The sequence below is a fragment of the Lontra canadensis genome, unplaced genomic scaffold (genome assembly GCF_010015895.1).
Source record: "Lontra canadensis isolate GAN:19392208 unplaced genomic scaffold, GSC_riverotter_1.0 scaffold30, whole genome shotgun sequence".
Taxonomy (NCBI): domain Eukaryota; kingdom Metazoa; phylum Chordata; class Mammalia; order Carnivora; family Mustelidae; genus Lontra; species Lontra canadensis.
The window spans coordinates 14105276-14124565 of NW_022631024.1; the positions used below are offsets into that span (position 1 = coordinate 14105276).

At 59.0% G+C, this 19290-nt stretch overlaps 1 protein-coding gene across 1 annotated transcript; it reads left to right on the forward strand.

Annotated features, from left to right (window-relative positions):
* Positions 1-8682: 8682 nt before the first annotated feature.
* On the forward strand, positions 8683-19060 carry CERCAM (cerebral endothelial cell adhesion molecule). Its single transcript, XM_032865994.1, has 13 exons — positions 8683-8886; positions 10291-10401; positions 10582-10699; positions 11247-11381; positions 11486-11690; positions 13694-13813; positions 14146-14222; positions 14324-14430; positions 15270-15402; positions 16843-16970; positions 17164-17367; positions 17733-17991; positions 18509-19060. The coding sequence occupies exons 1-12, from the start codon at positions 8690-8692 to the stop codon at positions 17989-17991; spliced, it is 1794 nt and encodes a 597-aa protein (XP_032721885.1). The 5' UTR covers positions 8683-8689; the 3' UTR covers positions 18509-19060.
* Positions 19061-19290: the final 230 nt, after the last annotated feature.

The window sequence follows — 19290 nt, forward strand, 5'->3', positions numbered from 1 at the left end:
CTATGTCATTAAAAAAAAAAATAGAAAAGGGGGATGAAGGCCAGAAGGGGGTCAGTGATTATAGTGCCTGGCATCTGGGAAGTGCCCAGAACTGAAGGGGTCAATACTTCTCCCTATCACCATGTTGCCATCATCATCATCAACGTCATGGAAATCCCTCTCCTTGCAAGATCAGAACCTCATGCTTTGGGCCTTCTAGTGTATAGCCTCCTTATTACAGATAGGGAAACTGAGGCCCAGAGTGGGGAAACACTGGCCCAGGGTCATGTGTCAAATTGGTGGCAGAGCAGGAAGCAGCGCTCAGCCCCCGCCCCGCTGCCCCCGGGTCCCCCGTGAGATCCCCCGTGAGATCCCCATCCCTTCTCCTTGGCTCCCTCCCCGCTCAGGTCCTCGTCTGGGGAGCTCAGGGTCGGGGGGCCCTGGCACCCAGTCCCGCCCAGGCAGAGCCAGGGAGAGAAGAGGTGGCGGTGCCTGGAGGTGTAGGCGCAGAAGCCCGGCGCGTTCTCAGCCCCGGCTCTTTGTCTGTGGCTTTGTGATGGTAAGTGCGGCTCCTAAATCAGTTCTGTGACACCGTTATTGTTGCCCAGCGCGCAAAAAGTCTAAACTTTTCCCCTGAGGTCAAGAATGTGGCCGGTCCCCAAGCCGCCAGGAGCAGGGGCCTGGGTGGCTGGGGGTGGGGCTGGGGCCTCACCCCGAGCCGGGGCGAGATGTGGAGGGGAGGGGGTCAGCGGGAACAAAACGCTTTGAAATGCCTCCTCTCCATCACTGCCAACATTGTCCGCTGCCCGCGGGGGGGCCTGGCACCGCCTCGCCGGGGCTCCGGCCCCCAGCCCTGGCCAGGCCCGGCCCGGCATCTGAAAATGGACAGAAGGTTATTGTCCCTCTTCGCAGTCCTTTGTCTGCCCCAGTTCCAGATGTCTAGGCTGGGACCAGGGAGCTGACCCATGGTGGGCAGGGGGGAGAGGACAAAGGGGGAGAGCACGGGTCACTGCATCCTGAGGGGTCGTTCCCAGACCCTGAGATCCCACCCAGCCGAGGCCCAGTCACCTTCTGGGCTGTCTCAGCCCTGGGATTGTCCCTGTTCCCTTGTTTCTCTTCCCACTCCCACCAGACCAGGTTCCTGGCTCAGGAGGGAAGGCCACGGGGTGCAGGAGTTCAGAGCGGGCTGCCTTGGGATCCCCACCGCTCTACCCCAGTCATTGCGATCCTGGGCAAATCGCAGCCCTCTTGCAGCCTGCGGTCGGCGTGGAGGTTCCACTGACCAGGGCTCATTGATTCACAAGTGGCGACAGAACCCTCCTGCATGCCAGCTCCGCCCTTAGGTGTTGGGGGACACGGGGCCGGGTGGGCCACTCAGACCCTTCCAGATTGCGGTTAGTAGTCCTAACAGAAAAGGGGTGATATCCGCTCCCTTCCTTGCCGGGTCCTGGTCCAACCACCTCACGTGTATTATCTTATCCTTTTCACAACAAAGTCAAGGACACAATATTTTCCAGCTTTGGATGCTGAGGCTGGGATGTCAAGTCACTTGCCCAAAGCTGGGCTGCTGGAAGCAGCAAAGCTGGGATTCTAGCCCAGGCTGACCCGTGGCCACGGACAGGAATGATCTGCTAATAAGCACTTGGAAGGTACTGAGCACGGAGCCTGGCCTGGCTCCAGGAGCTGGTGCTGTGAACTCCACCAGTTACCCCATTTCACAGATGGGCCTCCTGATGGATGCCCAGACCCGGGAAAAGGAAGTGGGGGTGGGGGGCAAGGAGCTCGTGGTGGGCGGAGGACTGAACTAGCACCACCACCAAGGGCTCCGGCTTGGGGAACCACCAGGGCAGCCCAGTTTATAACCCCAGCTCTGGGTGGGCTTGGGCAAGCCACTTAGACTCGCCACATCTCCCCTTCCTCGTCTGTAAGATGAAAATCTTCCCTGCTTCACATAACGTTGTGAAAATTAAGTCAGTGAATATGGTTAAAGCACTTAGCACAGTGCCTGGCGCGCAGTACGCAGTTCATGATAGCTTCTATTATTACTATTATTATTACTATTACTATTTTATTGTTCTAAACGGGGCTCCCATTTGTCCCCTTGAAACTTCCTCTCACCTGGGGTCACCTGAGGACAAGGCTCTGCTGAAGGGAGGGGGTGTCAGGTGAGCAGCTTTGGGGGGGTGGGGAGAGCGAGGCTTGGTCTTCTTGGGGTCTCTGGAAGTCTGTCCCCAGGCTGCTCCCTGGGGGCGGGGCAGTGGAGAAAGGAGCTGGGCCCAGAGGAGTTAACAGCTTGCAGGCCCCAGGCCCAGCCGCCCTGCCACGCCGCAGCTACAGCCCGGGCAAGGATCTGAGCTGAGAAGCCAGGCCTGCTCCCTGATGGGCAAAACAGCTGGCTGCCCGGGGAAAACAGCTGGCCTTGCCCCAGCTTCCCGAGGACGGAGGCAGAACCTCAGAGGAGGATAGCTCCTCATCTGGGGTCCTGGGAGACAAGGGCATGGGCAAAAGGGAGAGAGAGGGTGGTTCGCTGGGGTGGGTGTAGGCGTTGGGTGGGACCCCTGGAGATGAGGGGGTGTGGGCAGATCCCTGGAGCAGAGGCCAACGTATGCAAGGTCTCAGCGGGATGTGCAGAGTGACTCCAGCTGGGCAAGGGGTCTCAGTGTCCCCTTAAAGAGGAGAGATGAGGGGCAGGGGAGCCGAGGAGAGGTCAAGCCTGCACTCGGCCGGCCCTGGGTCCTCATGGAACGGGGCTTGGAACCTGAGCTAAGAGGGAACCCAGGCGGGTCTCCTGGACTCCTAACCGCCGAGCTGTACCCAGGACCAGGAGCAAGGCATGGGCTGCTCCTCTGGGCAGGATGCTGGGCTCCCTTGACCACAAAGCAGGACAGGGGCCCAGAGAGCCCCCAACCCAGGAGACGTGAAGCTGGCAGCTGGTAAGAGCTCTGTCCACACATTCTCTTCACCGTGGGCCCCTGTTCCTTGCTTGCTTGGCTGCCAGGCTGTGAGGACCCCTAAACTCGGGACCCTGTGTGGGCCCCCAGATACCTTCTCGCTGCCCCCGCGCACGGGCAGAGAAGCAGCACCCCCACACGAGGTGGGGCAAGATAGGCTGCTGGGGGTAAATAGGTATAGTCAGAGTCCCCGCCTGCCTGGGCTCCTGGCCCCCAAGCCCCGCAGGCCAGACACCCCTAATTTCTTTCTGACCAAGGGGCTTCTCTAGCCCAACTTCCTAACCTCCAGGAAGAGGGGGTCGGCCCCTACCTTGGGTGCGCCCCCTCCCAGATGAAAGCCTCCCCACAAAGCCTTTGCCAGTGGGCAGGCCTTGGAGCAGAGGCTCCCAGCGAGGGGAGAAGGCACAGGGGAGGGGGACAATTCTTTCAGGGTCTCTAGTGCCCAAAGCCAGACGAAAGCCTGAGGCGCTGGCGCCACCCCCTGGCTCTGGCCAGAACCACAAGGGCTGAAGGATGGCAGCGAAGATGCCGTTTTGGGTGGGCTGACCCAGAGCCTAGTAAGATGATGGTTCAGGGGTGGTCCGGACCTGTTCAGCCAGATGGGCCCAAACCATCATTTTTTTCCAGGCATATAATCCACATGACCTGGAGAATGAGGCCAGAGTCCCCAGAGAACAGCAGCTTCAAACCTCAGCCTGCATCACAGTGGCCCAGAAGACTTGTTGGTTTAACCTCCGCTCCCACGGTTCCCTGGGTATGAAGAGGGGCCTAGGAATTCGCATTTCTAACCATTTCCAGGTGAGGCTGATGTTGGCTGGGTCCAGGGACTGTGCTCCAACAACCCCGCTTCCGCATTTCTGTGAACTTGGCCCAATATTATCTCTGTAGAGTATTGCCTATTCTTATATTTTGAGGCAAAAAATAGAGGAAATGGCCGCACAGATGCATGATCAGTCCACCAAATAAATATAAAGACTATATATTTATTTGGCAGAGAGCAAGAGAGCACAAGCAGGGGGAGCTGCAGGCAGAGGGAGAAGCAGGGAGCCTGATGCAAGGCTCGATTCCAGGACCCCAGGATCATGACCCAAGCAGAATGCAGACACTTACCTGACTGAGCCCCCGAGCGCCCCTCTACCATATTTCTAGTGAGAGCCCACCCTATGTCCGGCTGGCCCTGCTCTAGGGCTGGGCATAAAATGGTAAATCAGGGTCCCTGCCTCAGAATTCACAGCAAGGTAGATCTGGCATGTGATCCCCCCCTTCTCCCGGGAGTCCAGAAGGTGGCTCAGAATAAGGTCCAGAGAGACCCCGAGTCACGTTCCACCAGCTTCTTCTCTGGTCTTCCCGATTCAGTAACTAGCCCACCAGCAGGCCAGCTGCAAACCCCATCGCCCTGATTCCTCGCTCCATCTCCCACATGCAATCCCATGAGACTGGGGGCTCTGCCCACCATCATCTCTCCCTGAATGTGGATTTCCTGCCTCCATCCTTGCCTTCATCGTCCACCCTCTGTGTGACAGCCAGAGCAATCTTTTTTTTTTTTTTTAAGACTTTATTTATTTGACACAGAGAGAGAGAGAGAGAGAGAGAGAGAGCAGCAAGGGGGAGTGGCAGGCAGAGGGAGAGGGAGAAGCAGGCTCCCCGCTGAGTAGGGAGCCCAATGGATACGGGGCTCCATCCCAGGACCCTGGGATCATGACCTGAGCCAAAGGCAGATGCTTAACTGAGTGAGCCACTCAGGCACCCCCAGAGCAATCTTTTTAAGACAAATCCCATCACTTCTCTGCTAACCACCCACCCGCGGTGTCTTCCTATTGCACTTAAAAAAAAAAAAAAAATTCAGGGCGCCTGGGTGGCTCAGTGGGTTGAAGCCTCTGCTTTCAGCTCCGGTCATGATCCCTCTCTGCTCAGTGGGGAGCCTGCTTCCTCCTCTCTCTCTGCCTGCCTCTCTGCCTACTTGTGATCTCTGTCTTTCAAATTAAAAAAAAAAAAAAATCCAAAATCCTTCTGCAGTTTCAAGGCCCTAGGGGATCCTCACCTCTTCCCACTCTCCGCTTACTCACTGGGCTCCAACCACCGGCCTCCTTGCTTGTTCCCCTCACAGGACCTCAGCCAGACCTGTTCTGTCCCTGTGGAACACTCTTCCCCCAGAACTGCCCCCCCGGCTCTCCTTGCTCCCTGAAATAGCTCCACTGAGTTTTCTACTCAGTGTTGCCTCCCACCCCGAGCTGCTCCTTGTTCGTAAGTGGTTCCATGTCACTCGCAGCACTTACCTTTCTTGGAAACTATCTCTTAACGGTTTGCTTGCTTGCTTCCTGTCTGTCCCCTCACCCGAATGTGAGCCCCCTAGAGGCAGAGGTCGTCCTCCTTGTGCACCTTCTACCTGCACAACGTAGTGAGTACATATGTACTCTAGTGAATACGTGCTCAATAAATTCTTGTGGAATGAATGGGATAATATAGGATATATAACGTCAAGGTATGGGCCCCGACATGGCATGCAAAAGGCTTTCCAGAAAAACCAAGTTTAGGCTGATACGAGAGGGCCTGTAGGAGTTGGCCAGAAAGACCAGTTCAGGCAGATGGAAGCAAAAAAAAGGGGGGGGGGCACCTTGGTGGCTCAGTGGGTTGAGCCTCTGCCTTTAGCTCAGGTCGAGCCCTGCATCCGGCTGTCTGCTCAGCAGGGAGCCTTTTCCCCCTCCCTCTCTGCCTACTTGTGATCTCTGTCTGTCAAATAATAAAATCTTAAAAAAAACAAAAAGGATGTGGGACGGTCCTAAAGCATGGAATGTTCAGGAAACTGTACCTTGTCCAGACTGGCTTGAGCAGGAGATTAGAGGGGAAGGGAGGGGTAGGGGAGGGAAGAGGAGTTGGAGAAGGCCCATGTGGGGCCTCCGTGCTCCCAGTGGGCAGTCCCTGTAGGGTGGAAACCACAGGCATTTAGAAAGGGTGGCTGCAGGTAGAACGGTTTCCAGGGAGAAAGCTTGTGGGGCAGGTCTCTGGGAGACCCCGTAGGCCCCGTGAGTGGTGCTGGTTCCCTGAGCCAGGCAGGAAGGAAATAGCTGACCACGTGCAGGAGATACTGAGAAGGCGGGCAAGGTGATGGAATGGGCTGAGAGAGGGGCGTGTCTGTCATCAGGGACACCCGGCTCTCCAGCTTGAGGGACAGGGAGGCTGAGGGGCCGTTCTCTAGACTGAGGAGGCCACGGGTGGGGGGGAGCACGTTTGGGGGGGAAAGTTGGGATTCTGTTTTGAACAGGTGGAATCTTGGGGCGCCTGGCTGGCTCAGCTGGTAGAGCACGTGACTCTAGATCTCGGGGTTGTGAGGTTGAGCCCTGCACTGGGTGTAGAGTTTACTTAAAAAACAAAAACAAAGTGGAGACACATGTGGGTTTTCTAGAAAGACAGAGTGGCCCATGCGGTCAGCTGCTGAAACGAGCCCTCTTGGATGAGGAGGGCAAGTCCGTTGAGGGGAGTGACCAGCAGGACCCTGGTCTTGGCAGAGCAGTTTGGCCAGAGCAGTCACGACGGGAGATGAGGAAGGGAGACCTGGAGCAAAGCACAGATCCCTGTGCCAGAGGTTCGGAGGGAGAGAGAGAGAAGGCTGTGGCTGGGGGCCAGCAGGCAGCTTGGCATTTTCCTCTTTTAAGCTGGGAGAGATTTAAGTCCTTTGGAATGTCACACGAAGCACCCAGAAGAGAGGGAGGCTGACGATCCAAGAAGGGCAAGGGGATGGCATTTGGAGCTTCGGGACCTTTCCATCATGAGGAGGGTGAGGAGGGGGTGTGTCTTCCGTTGTAGCAGGCAGTGAGAGCTGAGGCAGGCTTGGGGGCAGGGGATGGAGATTTGGAGGCTGGGAATGAGAGCTCTCAGGTGAGGGCTTCTCTTTTCTTGCTGAAGTTCGGGCTTCAGGAGCTGTGAGGTCCCGCAGAGGAGGCGGGGCAGGAGCACATGGAAACTGGCCCGTTGGGCCGGGCGAGAGTGCAGCTGAGAGTGGAAATCCTGGGTCTATAGTAGCCACACTGTGCCAAAAAGCAAGATGGTTACAGGGTTTTCCCAAGCAGGGATGATGGGGGAACCCACAGGCAAGGGAGTCAGTGACAGGATGGGTCACTGGATGGACTGCGGAAGGAGGAAGGGGACGGTGGGAGGCATCAGTGCACTCAGAGGAGAAGGAGGAGAAAGAGAACTTGAGGCCAAAGAAGAATTTGGGAGCCCCTGTGACCAATAGGGTGGTCTGAGGCTCTGGGATGACTCCAGGACAGGTCAGGTGGGGCAAACACAACTTGGCTTTAGAAATGGAATCCCCATTCTGGGGCTGGGTATGCCTTCCGACCAGAGGCCACCATGCAAGGGAGGGGACTCTTCCATGAGGCCTCAGACCTTTCGTTGCAGGGCCACTGGCCACCAAAGCTTTGACTGGGACCTGCTGTAAGTTTGGGAGACACGCCGAAGACCAGGACACTCAGGTTCGATGCCCCTACAAGGCTGCCGGGTAACCAGGCAAGTTCATCCCTTGCTGGTTCCCCACCCTCTTCCCTGACCCTGGGAAGAGCCTGAACGGAGACCCAAAGATGATATAGAAAAGTAGCCCCCCCCCGCCCCAACCCCTCCACGCAGCCCAGGGTTGGGGATGAATGGAAGGGGAGCCTGGCTTCTTCTCCAGTCCTGTCTTCTAGCCCCGGCAACTCTTTCCCAGCGTCAGGCTCCACGCAGAGAGAAGCTTCGAGTGCATTCATTCTTTCCAGGCATCACTGCAAACCCATCCACAGATGAGGACCAGAGGCTCAGGGAAAGTGTCCAGTCTGCGTTCACAGCAGGTACTGAGCTGGAGTCTGCCACTGGGGCCTTCCGGCCTCTCCCTTTCTGCCCTCCCCGAGGGGAAGCTGGAGCCCCCTCCCCATCTCAGCAGGGGCCTCGGGACCCCGACTCTGCCGCAGGGGAGGCTATACCTCCTGCTTTGAGCAGGGCGGGTCACGGTGCAGCCTCCGGGATGCCCCCTGGACCTACTACACTGAGACTGAGCGTGGGCTTTGATCTCTTAAAAGGCCGGAGCAGCGCCGGCGCTGACCGCGGAGGAGAGGAGGACGACCACGCGGAGGACGCCGGGCTCGGGACGAATCCGGATGGCGCGCCAAGGTCCGGGAGGACCCCCACCTGCCTCCCCCGCTGTGGGGTGTCACCGCGCAGGTCTGCGAAGTTCCACGTGAGTCCGCCAGAGGGCGCCTGGGGGCGGAGGCGGGGCGGGAGCGGGGAGCCCGGCTAAGGCCGCGGCAGGTCGGTCCCGCCCCGCGGGGCTGCGGCTCAGGTCCGGGGGACGGGTGGGTGGCCGGGGAATCCGGACTCAGGGGCCTCGGACGCTCACTACAGCCGGATTCCGGGGGCTGAACGCACCGGGCTTCGGAGTGGAGCGTTCTCGGGCGCCAGGGCGGCTCGGACGCCGTCCCCCCGGACCCTCCCCTGGGTCCCCCTTCACCCCTCCCACCCCCGGCGCCCAGCCGGGATGGGGCTGCCCCTGGTTCGCGCGTGGGGCGGGTCTCCGAGCCCTGGCCCTCCGCCGCCCCTGGCCCAGGAGAGGACACTTGAGAATCAGCGCGTAGCGGGCGGGAGGGGGAGCCCGGTCTTGGGGGGTACGCTCCCTCCCCCTCCTCGGGTTGCCTCGGCCCCTCCCTGGCCCCAGACCCCGCCCCACCCCGGCCGCCCCGCCCACTCCCCTCCGCCGGGCCCGAGCCCCGGGGGCAGCCGAAGCGCCCGCCATGCCCGTCGCTCCCGCCGCCCCGCTGCTCCAGCTGCTGCTACTGCTAGGGCCGTGGTCCCAGGCTGCGGGCGTCGTGGAGCCGCCGCTGCCCGCCGTGGTCCTTACCATCCTGGCCCGCAATGCCGAGCACTCACTGCCCCACTACCTGGGCGCGCTGGAGCGGCTGGACTACCCCCGGGCCAGGCTGGCCCTCTGGTGAGAGAGACCGGGCACTGGCACCTTCTGGGCATGTACCCCCCCCCTTCCCGCCCCACAGATAGCCTCCACCCCACCCCCATGACCCCGTCTGCGTGGTCCAGACACCACCCAGACAGGCCCCTCCCCTGGCAGACAGGCCCCGCCCGGTCCTGAGCCCCTGGACCAGAACCCTTATCCCTTTGGCCCTGCAGACTGACCTCTGAGGCCTTAGGTTGACCCCGGAACACTCACTCCAGCCCCTACTCCTCTGGGGACTTCCTCTGGCTTTAAGTTGTGTCCCCTTGCCCCAGCCTCAGAGCCCAAACTCAAGCTTCCTTGGGCCCTGTGGTTGGCTTGACCTGGAGCAGGGCAGGCAGGAAGGGCTGGTGTGCCCTGGGTCCCCACGTGGCAGAGATCAGCAGAACTGGGGGTTCCTGGGGAGCAGGTGAGGGTGTTGACTGGCTCCCTGCTCCTCTGCAGTGGGCACTCAGACCTGCTCCTCCTTCCCGGGGCTGGTTCCAGCCTCTCTGTGGAGGGTCTGGGTCCTTCCAGCTAGTCCCCCCACCCCCCAGAGCCTCTTCCCTAGAGTCTCTTCCCCAGGCATCCCCACAGGGCTCCCTGGAATCAGAGGCCCCAGTCTGTGAAAGCCAAAGCAGGGAGGAGTCCCAAGCTGAGGTCGGGGATAGACTTGGGAGGACTGACCAGCTACCCCCGCCCCCAGCACATCCAAGTTGCACTGCGGGTGGAGGCCAGGCCTGGGGAGGCTGCCCACAATTACCACAGTTTGGGAGTTAGTTCCCACCCCTACAGGACTTGACACGTAGTTAGTCTTCACTTCTGGGGAATTGGCTTAAAGGGGCAGTATCCCCTAAAACTTGGGATCTTGGCTAAGCTCTCTGTGCCCCCCATCTGTCTTGGGAGCCCCTTCTGCAGAGGAGAGGTTATGCTCTGCGGCCGCAGAGTGCAGGCCCACCAGCACTTCTCAGGGATGTTCGCAGAAAGGTTTGGTCCTTACTACAATTTTCAGGCGGAGGGAAGCAGCAGGTCTTCTGTCCGGTCCTAACTCAGAGAAGGGGAGGGATGATTTCCTGGCAAGGAAGGTGCAGTCCTCCCAGCCCAGCTGCTTTGTCTTTCAAATGCATTCATGTTCTGGTGTCTCAGCCCATGAGCCAGGCAGGATAGCTGGTGTCCCTTCCAGAGGGAGAGAGAGAAGCCTCTAGATGGACGGGACTCGCCTGAGGTCACACAGTGGGTCACAGACCTGTGCCCTGGACCTGGGGGCTTGCCTTACTCTGTAGCACACTTCCTTCCCCTGCAGCACCCAAGCCTTGGCAGCATTGGTGCTCCAGGGGTCAAGGCTGCCTCGGGGTTTGGCCCTTCTATGGTGGTGCCCTCTCACCCTTCTTCCTCCCGTGTCCCCAGGTGTGCCACGGACCACAACACGGACAACAGCACGCAGATGCTGCAGGAGTGGCTGGCCGCTGTGGGTGACGACTATGCCACTGTGGTCTGGAGGCCCGAGGGGGAGCCCAGGTGGTGATGGGGTGAAGGGTTCTTGGGAAGAGGGGCGGCAACCACAACCCAGAGAGGAAAAGAGACAGCCAGACAGCTGCAAGCCACCGCCTCCAGGCCAGGGCTCTATCTACTGCCCTGCCGCACAGGGGACCGCGTGCATCTGCCCCTGGCAAATTTCTCATCTCTTCACCCTCTCAGGTCCTACCCAGATGAAGAGGGTCCCAAGCACTGGACCAAAGAAAGGCACCAGTTTCTGATGGAATTGAAACAGGAAGCCCTGACCTTTGCCAGGGACTGGGGGGCTGACTACATCCTGGTAAGAAAGCCTGGCTAGATGGGTTTCCCACAGGTGGCAATATCTGTCCCTGACAGAAGTCTCGGTGTGACTTACCCACCTGTAGGCTAGACCCTTCTGCTAGCAACCTGGATTGGAACCCAGAGCTTGGATCCCTATGCTGGAGGGCAGATTGGCTACAAAGCCAATCCCTGAGATAGACTGCAGGGTGTATACTGAGCCTAGGTTCCTGGGCTAGAGTCCGGAGTATAAACTGAGCTTGGTTCCCCAGATGAGAACTCAGCATAGGTCTTTGGCTCTACTCCCAAAGTCATATCCAGAAAAAAAGCTCTTTGATCAGCAACTCAGGCTGAATCTCTGGGCCCGATCCCAGAGCCAGTGCTGCAGACCACCAGATCCTTGGTGCAGAAGCAGACCTACTGGTTTACAGGTTAGAACTCACTGACAGGATGCCACTGGATCCCAGGAGACATGCAGGGCTCTCTGGCAATCTGGAGGGATCCCACTCAGTGACTCCTTAGGGGTACTGCCAGGCAAGGCTGGGGTCTGTGACAAGCCCTCCGAAAAGTTTGCAGATACAGACAACATTCTGACCAACAACCAGACGCTGAGGCTTCTGATAGAGCAGGGGCTGCCCGTCGTGGCCCCGATGCTGGACTCCCAGACCTACTACTCCAATTTCTGGTGCGGGATCACACCCCAGGTAAGGCTGTGGATGGAGGCCTAGGGGTCTTTGGGCCATGGCAGCAGGGCAGTGTTCTGGGGATGGGGGGGTTCTGTCACGGTGAGAGCAACCCCTTTCTCCAGGGCTATTACCGTCGCACAGCCGACTACTTCCCCACCAAGAACCGCCAGCGCCGGGGCTGCTTCCGGGTCCCTATGGTCCATTCTACCTTCCTGGTGTCCTTGCGGGCTGAGGGTGCAGCCCAGCTCGCCTTCTACCCTCCTCATCCCAACTACACCTGGCCCTTCGACGATATCATTGTCTTCGCCTATGCCTGCCAGGCCGCTGGTAAGGACCAGCTCTCTGTGAGCAGCCCTGGAGGCCTCTAGGGCTTTGCACATGCTGTTCCCTCTGTTTTGCATGCCCTTCCCCGGTCTCCAATCTCCAGTCCATCCTGTTAAACTCCTGTTTGTCTGGGTCGTAGCCTTTCTTGAGCCTGCTCCCCTGGGAGGTTAGATGTCCTTCTGGTTCCCCATCATGGCACTTTCACATATTCCTTCATTAGGCAAATATTTATGGAGCACCCACCATGTGCCAGGCACTGGGGAGACAGTGGTGAGTAAAATCAGGCAGTCACTGGACTGCCAGACTGGTCCAGTCTGTCCAAGGATCACACCAACCAGTGTCCGATCACAGCCATGATGGGAAGGAATGCTTCTTAATTCTACATGCTCAGCGAGCTTAGACCAGAGTAGATCTGGTCAGGGAAGGCTTCCTGAAGTGTGTGAACTTTGAGGCTGAGATCTGAAGTATGGGAAAGCTTTAACAAGTGCCAGAAAGAACATTTTGGGCAATAGGACAGCAGGTGCAAAGGCCCTGTGGTAGTAGGCAATGTAAGAAGGCAGGTGACAGGTGCACAGTAAGTGAGAGGAAGCATGGCAGAGGCTGAGGCAGGGAAGGCAGGCAGGGCCAGCTTATGTGGCCCTGACCGGCAAGCATCTGGTCTTTATGTTTATTTATTTATTAAAGATTTTATTTATTTGACACAGAGAGAGAGATCACAAGTAGGCAGAGAGGCAGGCAGAGAGAGAGGGGGAATCAGGCACCCCGCCGAGCAGAGAGCCCAATGCAGGGCTTGATCCCAGGACCCTGAGACCATGACCTGAGCTGAAGGCAGAGGCCCAACCCTCTGAGCCACCCAGGCACCCCAAGCATCTGGTCTTTAGCCTGAGAACACTCATCAGAGGAGTGTGCGATTGGCTTCGCACACTGAAAAAAACACCCGGGTGTTGGCGTTATTTTTAAGGTGAAAAGTACCGCAGAGTGTTTGGGCTGGGTGGGGATAGATCCAATCCTGTGGAAGAGCCAGAGATGAGAGTGAGCCAGAGACACGCAGTGTTGGGAAAAGGATCTGGAGAGGACTGCACAGGCCAATTCAGGGAGAAGGAGAAGTGATGCTGGAACCCAGGGGCTCTGTCCCTGAGTAAACAGTAAACGTGGCCAGGGGGGCGTGTCGTCATTGGCTTTTTCGTGCAAGAGGTGTTGGTGGAGTTGGCTGCAGACGTGTGAGGCCAAAAAAACACACACACGAAAAAAACAACATATCAGGCACAAAAGGCGAGGGAAGGGAAAACAAACCCGTGGAGAATCCATGAGGAGAAGCAAAGCGTTGCTGTGTTTTTGTCATTGCTACCACTGCGGCAGGTGTCAGCCACTGTTAACTGGTCAGTGGTTTGCAGGGGCTTTTGTCCCCATCATTCAGGCTTCCAGCACCCAGCCACAGAGTCCCCGCACTGGTCCAGGCTCTGGGTGCTGCGCTGGGCCTGGGGTTGACTTTTAAGCAGATTCTGTGCGCTTGCTGCTCAAGAGTTCGCAGTTTTTAGGAGATGAAGTAATTACAGTAAAGGCAACAAATACTGAAGAACTAGAAAAGGCCACTCTGGTTGGCGGGTGGAGGGCAGCGCAGAGAGGCATGAGAGGGTATGGGGTCGCTCCTGGGGTCTGGGCATGAGAGGATGGGGCTGGATCCAGGTGGGGCCTTGAGTGGGTAGGGGCAATGGCCTGGCCTGAAGACTGTGGTCAGATGGGAGTTTGCTTCCTCCTCCCTGCCCATGATCCCCAGGGGCAGGGCTCTGTCCTGCTCACCCCCATTGCCCCACACCCAGCTGGTGCTGTAGACCTGTCGAATGTGTAAGCCATCTCAGCTAGAAGGGTGCCTTAGACATTGTTTGAGTTAAGCCCTTTCTCCCTCCAAGTCCACAGCAGGGGACTCGGAGTCCCAGAGAGGATGCCTGCCTTGGATCCCGAGAGCCCTGCCCCCGCCCTAGCCCTCACTTGTCCTCTCTCCACAGGGGTCACAGTCCACGTGTGCAATGAGCACCGTTATGGGTACATGAACGTGCCCGTGAAATCCCACCAGGGGCTAGAGGATGAGAAGGTCAACTTCATCCACCTAATCCTGGAAGCGCTGGGTGAGGGCTGGGAGTCGGGACGCTGGCCTGCGGCCACGGTGGCCTCCCACCCCCTTGGGCCCCTTCTCCGGGTCCCTGGACCTGACTGGGCAGTGGGCTTGGGGTCCCGGCCTCACCTCTAACTTAGTCCCTGACTCTGGGCAAGTCCTTCTCCTCGCTACGCCTCAGTGTCCCCATCTATAAGACGGAGGCAGGTGGATCCTGTGATTTCTGAGGGCCCTTCCTCCTGGGTGTTCTGAGGGGGCAGGGGTAAAGGGGGGGCGCTGGGACTGCAGGGTCACTGCTGACAAGAGCCAGTAGGGATTCATGATGGGGGGTACTTTCCTCTGCAGTGGACGGGCCCCCCATGCGGGCCTCAGTGCACGTGTCCCGGCCCCCAAAGAGACCCAGCAAGATGGGGTTTGATGAGGTAAGTTCCCTCCACCCACAGAGCTGGGGTCAAGAAGTGGGTGGGCTCTCCCCTCCCGCTACACCCACCCCTCCTGCACCCACCTTCCCTGCCTCCTCCAGGTGTTTGTCATCAGCCTGGCCCGCCGGCCCGACCGCCGAGAGCGCATGCTAAGCTCGCTCTGGGAGATGGAGATTTCTGGGCGGGTGGTGGAAGCTGTGGACGGCCGGTGAGGCTCCCCGGGGGCAGGGCCCTGGGCAGCTGGGGGAGCAGTGTGGTCCCCCGGAGCTCCCTGGGGATGGGAAGAACAGACAAATGAGCGGAATGAGCTGGCTGTCCCAGGAGGTGCTCAAACAGGGCCAGAGTGATGATTCTGCCTGAGAGTCCCAGGACAGAGGAAACAAGGCCAGGCGGCCCCCTCGGCCTACCGGAGGGAGGAGAGCACGGCTTAAGGCCTGGAATCTGGAGCCCCTAGGCTGGCGTTCCAGCTCTGCCACTTACCAGCTGGGTGACCTCCGGCAAGTCACCAGCCCCTCCCAGCCCTGCTATGTGAATGGCACATAATTGTGCCTTCCTCGTAGCACTTCTAAGGGCTTGGTGAGGATTTAGCCAGGGCCTGACACATGGAAGTATCCCAAAGGTTACGTGTCTTTATTATTATCAGGCTTAGTCTTCTCTGTCATGGACTGAGGGCCCTGACGGGTGGGGGAGGGGGTGGAGGCCAGTCCCGGGGGAACCAGTGCTCACAGGGCTGCACTCGCCCACAGTGTCAGCCCCTCGTGCCCCCGCCCTTGCGACGGCAGGATGTCCATCCTCTCCTCGGCCCTGTCTCCCATGTTCATCCTGGGGAGCGTGTCCCTCAGGCCGCTGCCCGTCTCCCCGTCTTCTATTCCCGCCCTCGAGAGTCACCCCGGTCTTGGGTGGCTCTGGTTCCCCGGGTTGTCACCAATGTCTTCAGGCCACACAAAGCAGTAATAAGGCCAAGACCTTTAAATTAAACTCCAGTGTGACGGCCCCCGATGGGTGCAGGCCAGGCACCCCTCACCCCATGATTCCCTTCTCCCTCAGGACACTCAACAGCAGTATCATGAGGAGGCTCGGCGTGGACCTGCTGCCCGGCTACCAGGACCCCTACTCGGGCCGCACACTGACCAAGGGCGAGGTGGGCTGCTTCCTCAGCCACTACTCCATCTGGGAGGAGGTGAGGACGCTGTCCCCGCAGGGAGAGCTGTGGCGGGGGCAACCTGTTCACGGCTGTGTGCTCCGCACCCAGGGGAACCAATGGGTAAATGGATAAACGAAGGAAGACCTGGTCAGGCCCTTTAAATCTTCTGTGTGTTCAACCCTGTGCCGTGTCTGTTCTGTAATCTCTACGGAGCACGTCCTGTGAGCCAGGAGATCTGAGAGGACAGAGGGGAACAAGGAAGAGGCCCCTCTCTCCCTTTTGGGGGCTCAGGGACCAGAGTGGGGCACAGAAACCAGGGAAGAACCAAGTTTGCCATGGAGGGGAGATGTACAGACTGTCCTGGAGTGTGGATTGGCCAGAATTCCTGGCCTGGTGTGGGGTCGGGGTGGGCCTCACCATCGAGGGTCAGTGAGAAGAGCCCTCTGGGCAGAGGAAGACAGTGGGGCAAAGGCCCTGGGGCAGACAGGAGCTGTGTGTCCTGGGGATGGGAAGAAGAAAGGGCTCGGGCTTGGCCTGGAAGCCTCAGCTCAGGGCTGGGAGTGGGTGAACACTGGTGAGAGGTCACTGCCTGGCCACTGCAGGAGGGACCAGGGGACTGGCCCTCCAAGGGGCATGTGTCCCCTCCAGGAGGCAGCACCCAGATCCACTCCTTATTTTTACTTTCCACCGTAGCCAAAATAGGAGCATGTGAGCTTATATTTGTTTATCTTCTATTGTTCCTTTTTGTTGTTATTGTTAAGATTTTATTTATTAATTTGACAGAAGGAGAGAGCACAGGCAGGCAGAGGGGCAGGCAGGGGGAGTGGGAGAGGGAGAAGCAGGCTCCCCAGGGGGCAGGGAGCCCAATGCAGGGCTCGATCCCAGGGCCCCAGGATCACGACTAGAGCCAAAGGCAGATGCTTAACAACTGAGCCACCCAGGCGCCCATCTTCTGCTATCCCTGAACAGACTGAAGCATGACTTCCATTTCACCATTTACTGAGCTGATTTCATGTTCTTTTCACATTTCCAGAAGTTACAAAAGTACTTTTTCTTAGGGATGGTGAGGGCTTAGGTCTTCCTCCCACCCCCAGCCAGCCCAGCTTCCTTTAGGACAGCTCAGGAGGCCGTGTGAGGAGCTGGGCCTGGAGTTTCCCTACTACAGCACAGGGACATCGTGTGTCCTGCCTCCTTAGGGTCCCCGGAATCTAGCAGCACTCAGTGAACACAGCCAAGGTTATGATTGCCATCACGAGTCTGCTTGGAGAGCTAGACTCGGGCCCTGGAGGACTTTATTCCCCGGGCGGTGGGAGCCCCAGCAGGCTTTGGAGCAGCTGAGGGATGTGGCCAGGGCTGAGCCTTTGCCATATAACAGAGGCCAGGGAAAGTCTATCAGTGTCAGGCGGGGGAAGGGGACATCTAAAGAGCCACCCCCGTGTTGTGTGTCGTTCCCCCCACCCCACCCCATTATCGCAGGTGGCGGCCAGGGGTCTGGCCCAGGTCCTGGTGTTTGAGGATGACGTGCGTTTTGAGAGCAACTTCCGGGGGCGACTGGAGCGGCTGATGGAGGAGGTGGAGGCAGAGAAGCTGCCATGGGACCTAATGTAGGCAGCCTATACCTGAGGGAGGGGGGCCGCTGGGGGGCAAGGAGCGACCTCTGGGGCTCTGCCTCCTCCTGCTGGGAGACTGGCCAGTCCTCCCCACTGAGCCTGGCCTGTGGGATGTGATTACGGAAGGGGTCCTTGGACAACCTGGGGACCTACAGTGACTCCTGGTTCTCCTCGGGGTCACCCGCAGCTACCTGGGTCGGAAGCAGGTGAACCCCGAGGAGGAGGCCGCTGTGGAGAGGCTGCCGCATCTGGTGGTGGCAGGGTACTCCTACTGGACCCTGGCCTATGTCTTGAGCCTGGCGGGAGCTCGCAAGCTGCTGGCCTCCCAGCCCCTGTGCCGAATGCTGCCTGTGGACGAGTTCCTGCCCATCATGTTTGACCGGCACCCCAAGTGAGTCTCCGACGGGGGCCGGGCAGGGTCCGCTCATCCGGGGAGCCCACCGTGGCCAGGGCAGCCAGAGAGACTGAGGCTGGGTCACTTACTCGAGGTCACCAAGGAGTAGCCCGGCCTGGCCCTGGAGTCAGACCAACCTAGGTGTAAATTCTGGGCTGCCCGTGTGGTTCTTAGTCAAGCCCCATCCCTGTTGTGAGCCTCAGTTTCCCCATCTGGAAAATGGGGAGACTAGAAACCCTGCTTCTTGAGTTTGTTGTGCAGTCTTGAGGGCGAGGTCTGTGAGGAGTCCAGCTCCGGGCAGGCGTGCGGTGTGGCTGGTGGGGCCCTCCTCAGCCCATCTGAGCCTCCCCCCTGCCCCACAGCGAGCAGTACAAGGCCCACTTCTGGCCACGGGACCTGCGCGCCTTCTCCGCCCGGCCGTTGCTCGCTGCCCCCACGCACTACGCAGGGGACGCTGAGTGGCTCAGCGACACGGAGACATCCTCGCCCTGGGACGATGACAGCGGCCGCATCATCAGCTGGAGCGGCTCTCACAAGACCCTGCGTGGTCCCCGCCTGGACCTAGCTGGCAGCAGTGGGCACAGCCTCCCCCCACCACCCCACCCCCGGGATGAGCTCTAGGTGAGTGTGGGGCCGGGAAGAAGATCCCAGCCCCGTGTGCCTCGGTGTGCTCTCCCCTTCTAGGCTGTCTCTGGGTCTCTGTTTCCCCTTCTCAGCCTGCCTTCTCTCCTCCCTCTCTCTGGCTGTGCTCTGCCAGTCTCTGTCTGTGGCTCCCTGCATTTCTCTGTCTACCTCATGCTCTCTCTCTTTCTCTCCGCTTCTCTCTGTCTCTTGGACCTTCTCTGTGTCTTCTTTCTTTCTTTCTTAAGATTTTTTTTTTTTACTTATTTGAGAGAGAGAGAGAGATGAGCAGAGGAGAGGAGCAGAGGGAAAGGGAGAAGCAGGCTCCCTGCTGAGCAGAGACCCCCCTCCCCCACCATGTGGGACTTGATCCCGGGACCCTGAGATCATGACCTGAGCTGAAGGCACCCGTTTCACCGACTGAGCCACACAGGCCCCCTGTGTCTTTTTCTGTCTCTGCCTCTGGATATCAGGCTCTAGTTCTACTTCTCTCTTCTTGTCTCTTCCGTCCCACCAGGGCCAGGCAGTGACTCCAGAGAACCACCCAGGAGCAGGCTGCCGCTGGCCAGGGAGCAGAGTTGGAAATAGCTTCAGGAGTCTCCACCAGGAGCCACAGACCCCACAGAGACCCGACTGTCACCTTAGGCATTGCCACTTTGTCTTCTGGCTCTCTCTTGCATTGGGAGAAACCACTCCAAGATGGGCGCCTTCTCTGAAGGTCATGGAGAGAAAAGGCAGGGCTCACAGGCCCTCTCACCCTGCCTGGTCTGACTCAGGGCCTGGGGTGGAGGGAAGGAGGGGGGCTCCCCAGCCTTCGGCTTCAAGCTGGACAGATGCCGGGAGCCCTGCCCTCTCTGTGGACCCAACTGCTGGGGCCCCTCCGCCACCTTCTACCTCCACCCCAGCCCCTTCCCCACTCGACACCTGGGTCTCACTTGCCTGCGCCCATTCTCTCCCCTGGCCACTGGGAAGTGCAGGGAGGTGGGAGGAGAGCCCTTGCAGGTCTGGCACCCAGCACAGAGTAGGCCCTCAATAAAAGCCAGCTGGTGTTTGCACTTTATATTTTTAACTCCTGGACCAGCCTCTTTGTGTATCGTGAGGTCTGGGAGGGAAGGGCTCCCGATCCATGGATGGGCTGTTGGAGCGACACAGAGGGGAGGGCAGCCTGGGGGAGGAGTCAGGCTGACCTGGGATCACCATCTCCTTGCTAGGTGATCTTGGGTGGGATGCCATCCCTCCCTGGGTCCTAGTCTGCTCGGTGGTGAAGTGGACATGGAAGAGAAGCATGGCAGGGCCTGG

Coding starts and splice junctions, on each gene's coding strand:
- CERCAM (XM_032865994.1), top strand. CDS start 8,690: ATGCCCGTCGCTCCCGCCGCCCCGCTGCTCCAGCTGCTGCTACTGCTA. Junction 10,402..10,581: donor AGGCCCGAGGGGGAGCCCAG/GTGGTGATGGGG, acceptor TCACCCTCTCAG/GTCCTACCCAGATGAAGAGG. Junction 15,403..16,842: donor ACTACTCCATCTGGGAGGAG/GTGAGGACGCTG, acceptor CCATTATCGCAG/GTGGCGGCCAGGGGTCTGGC.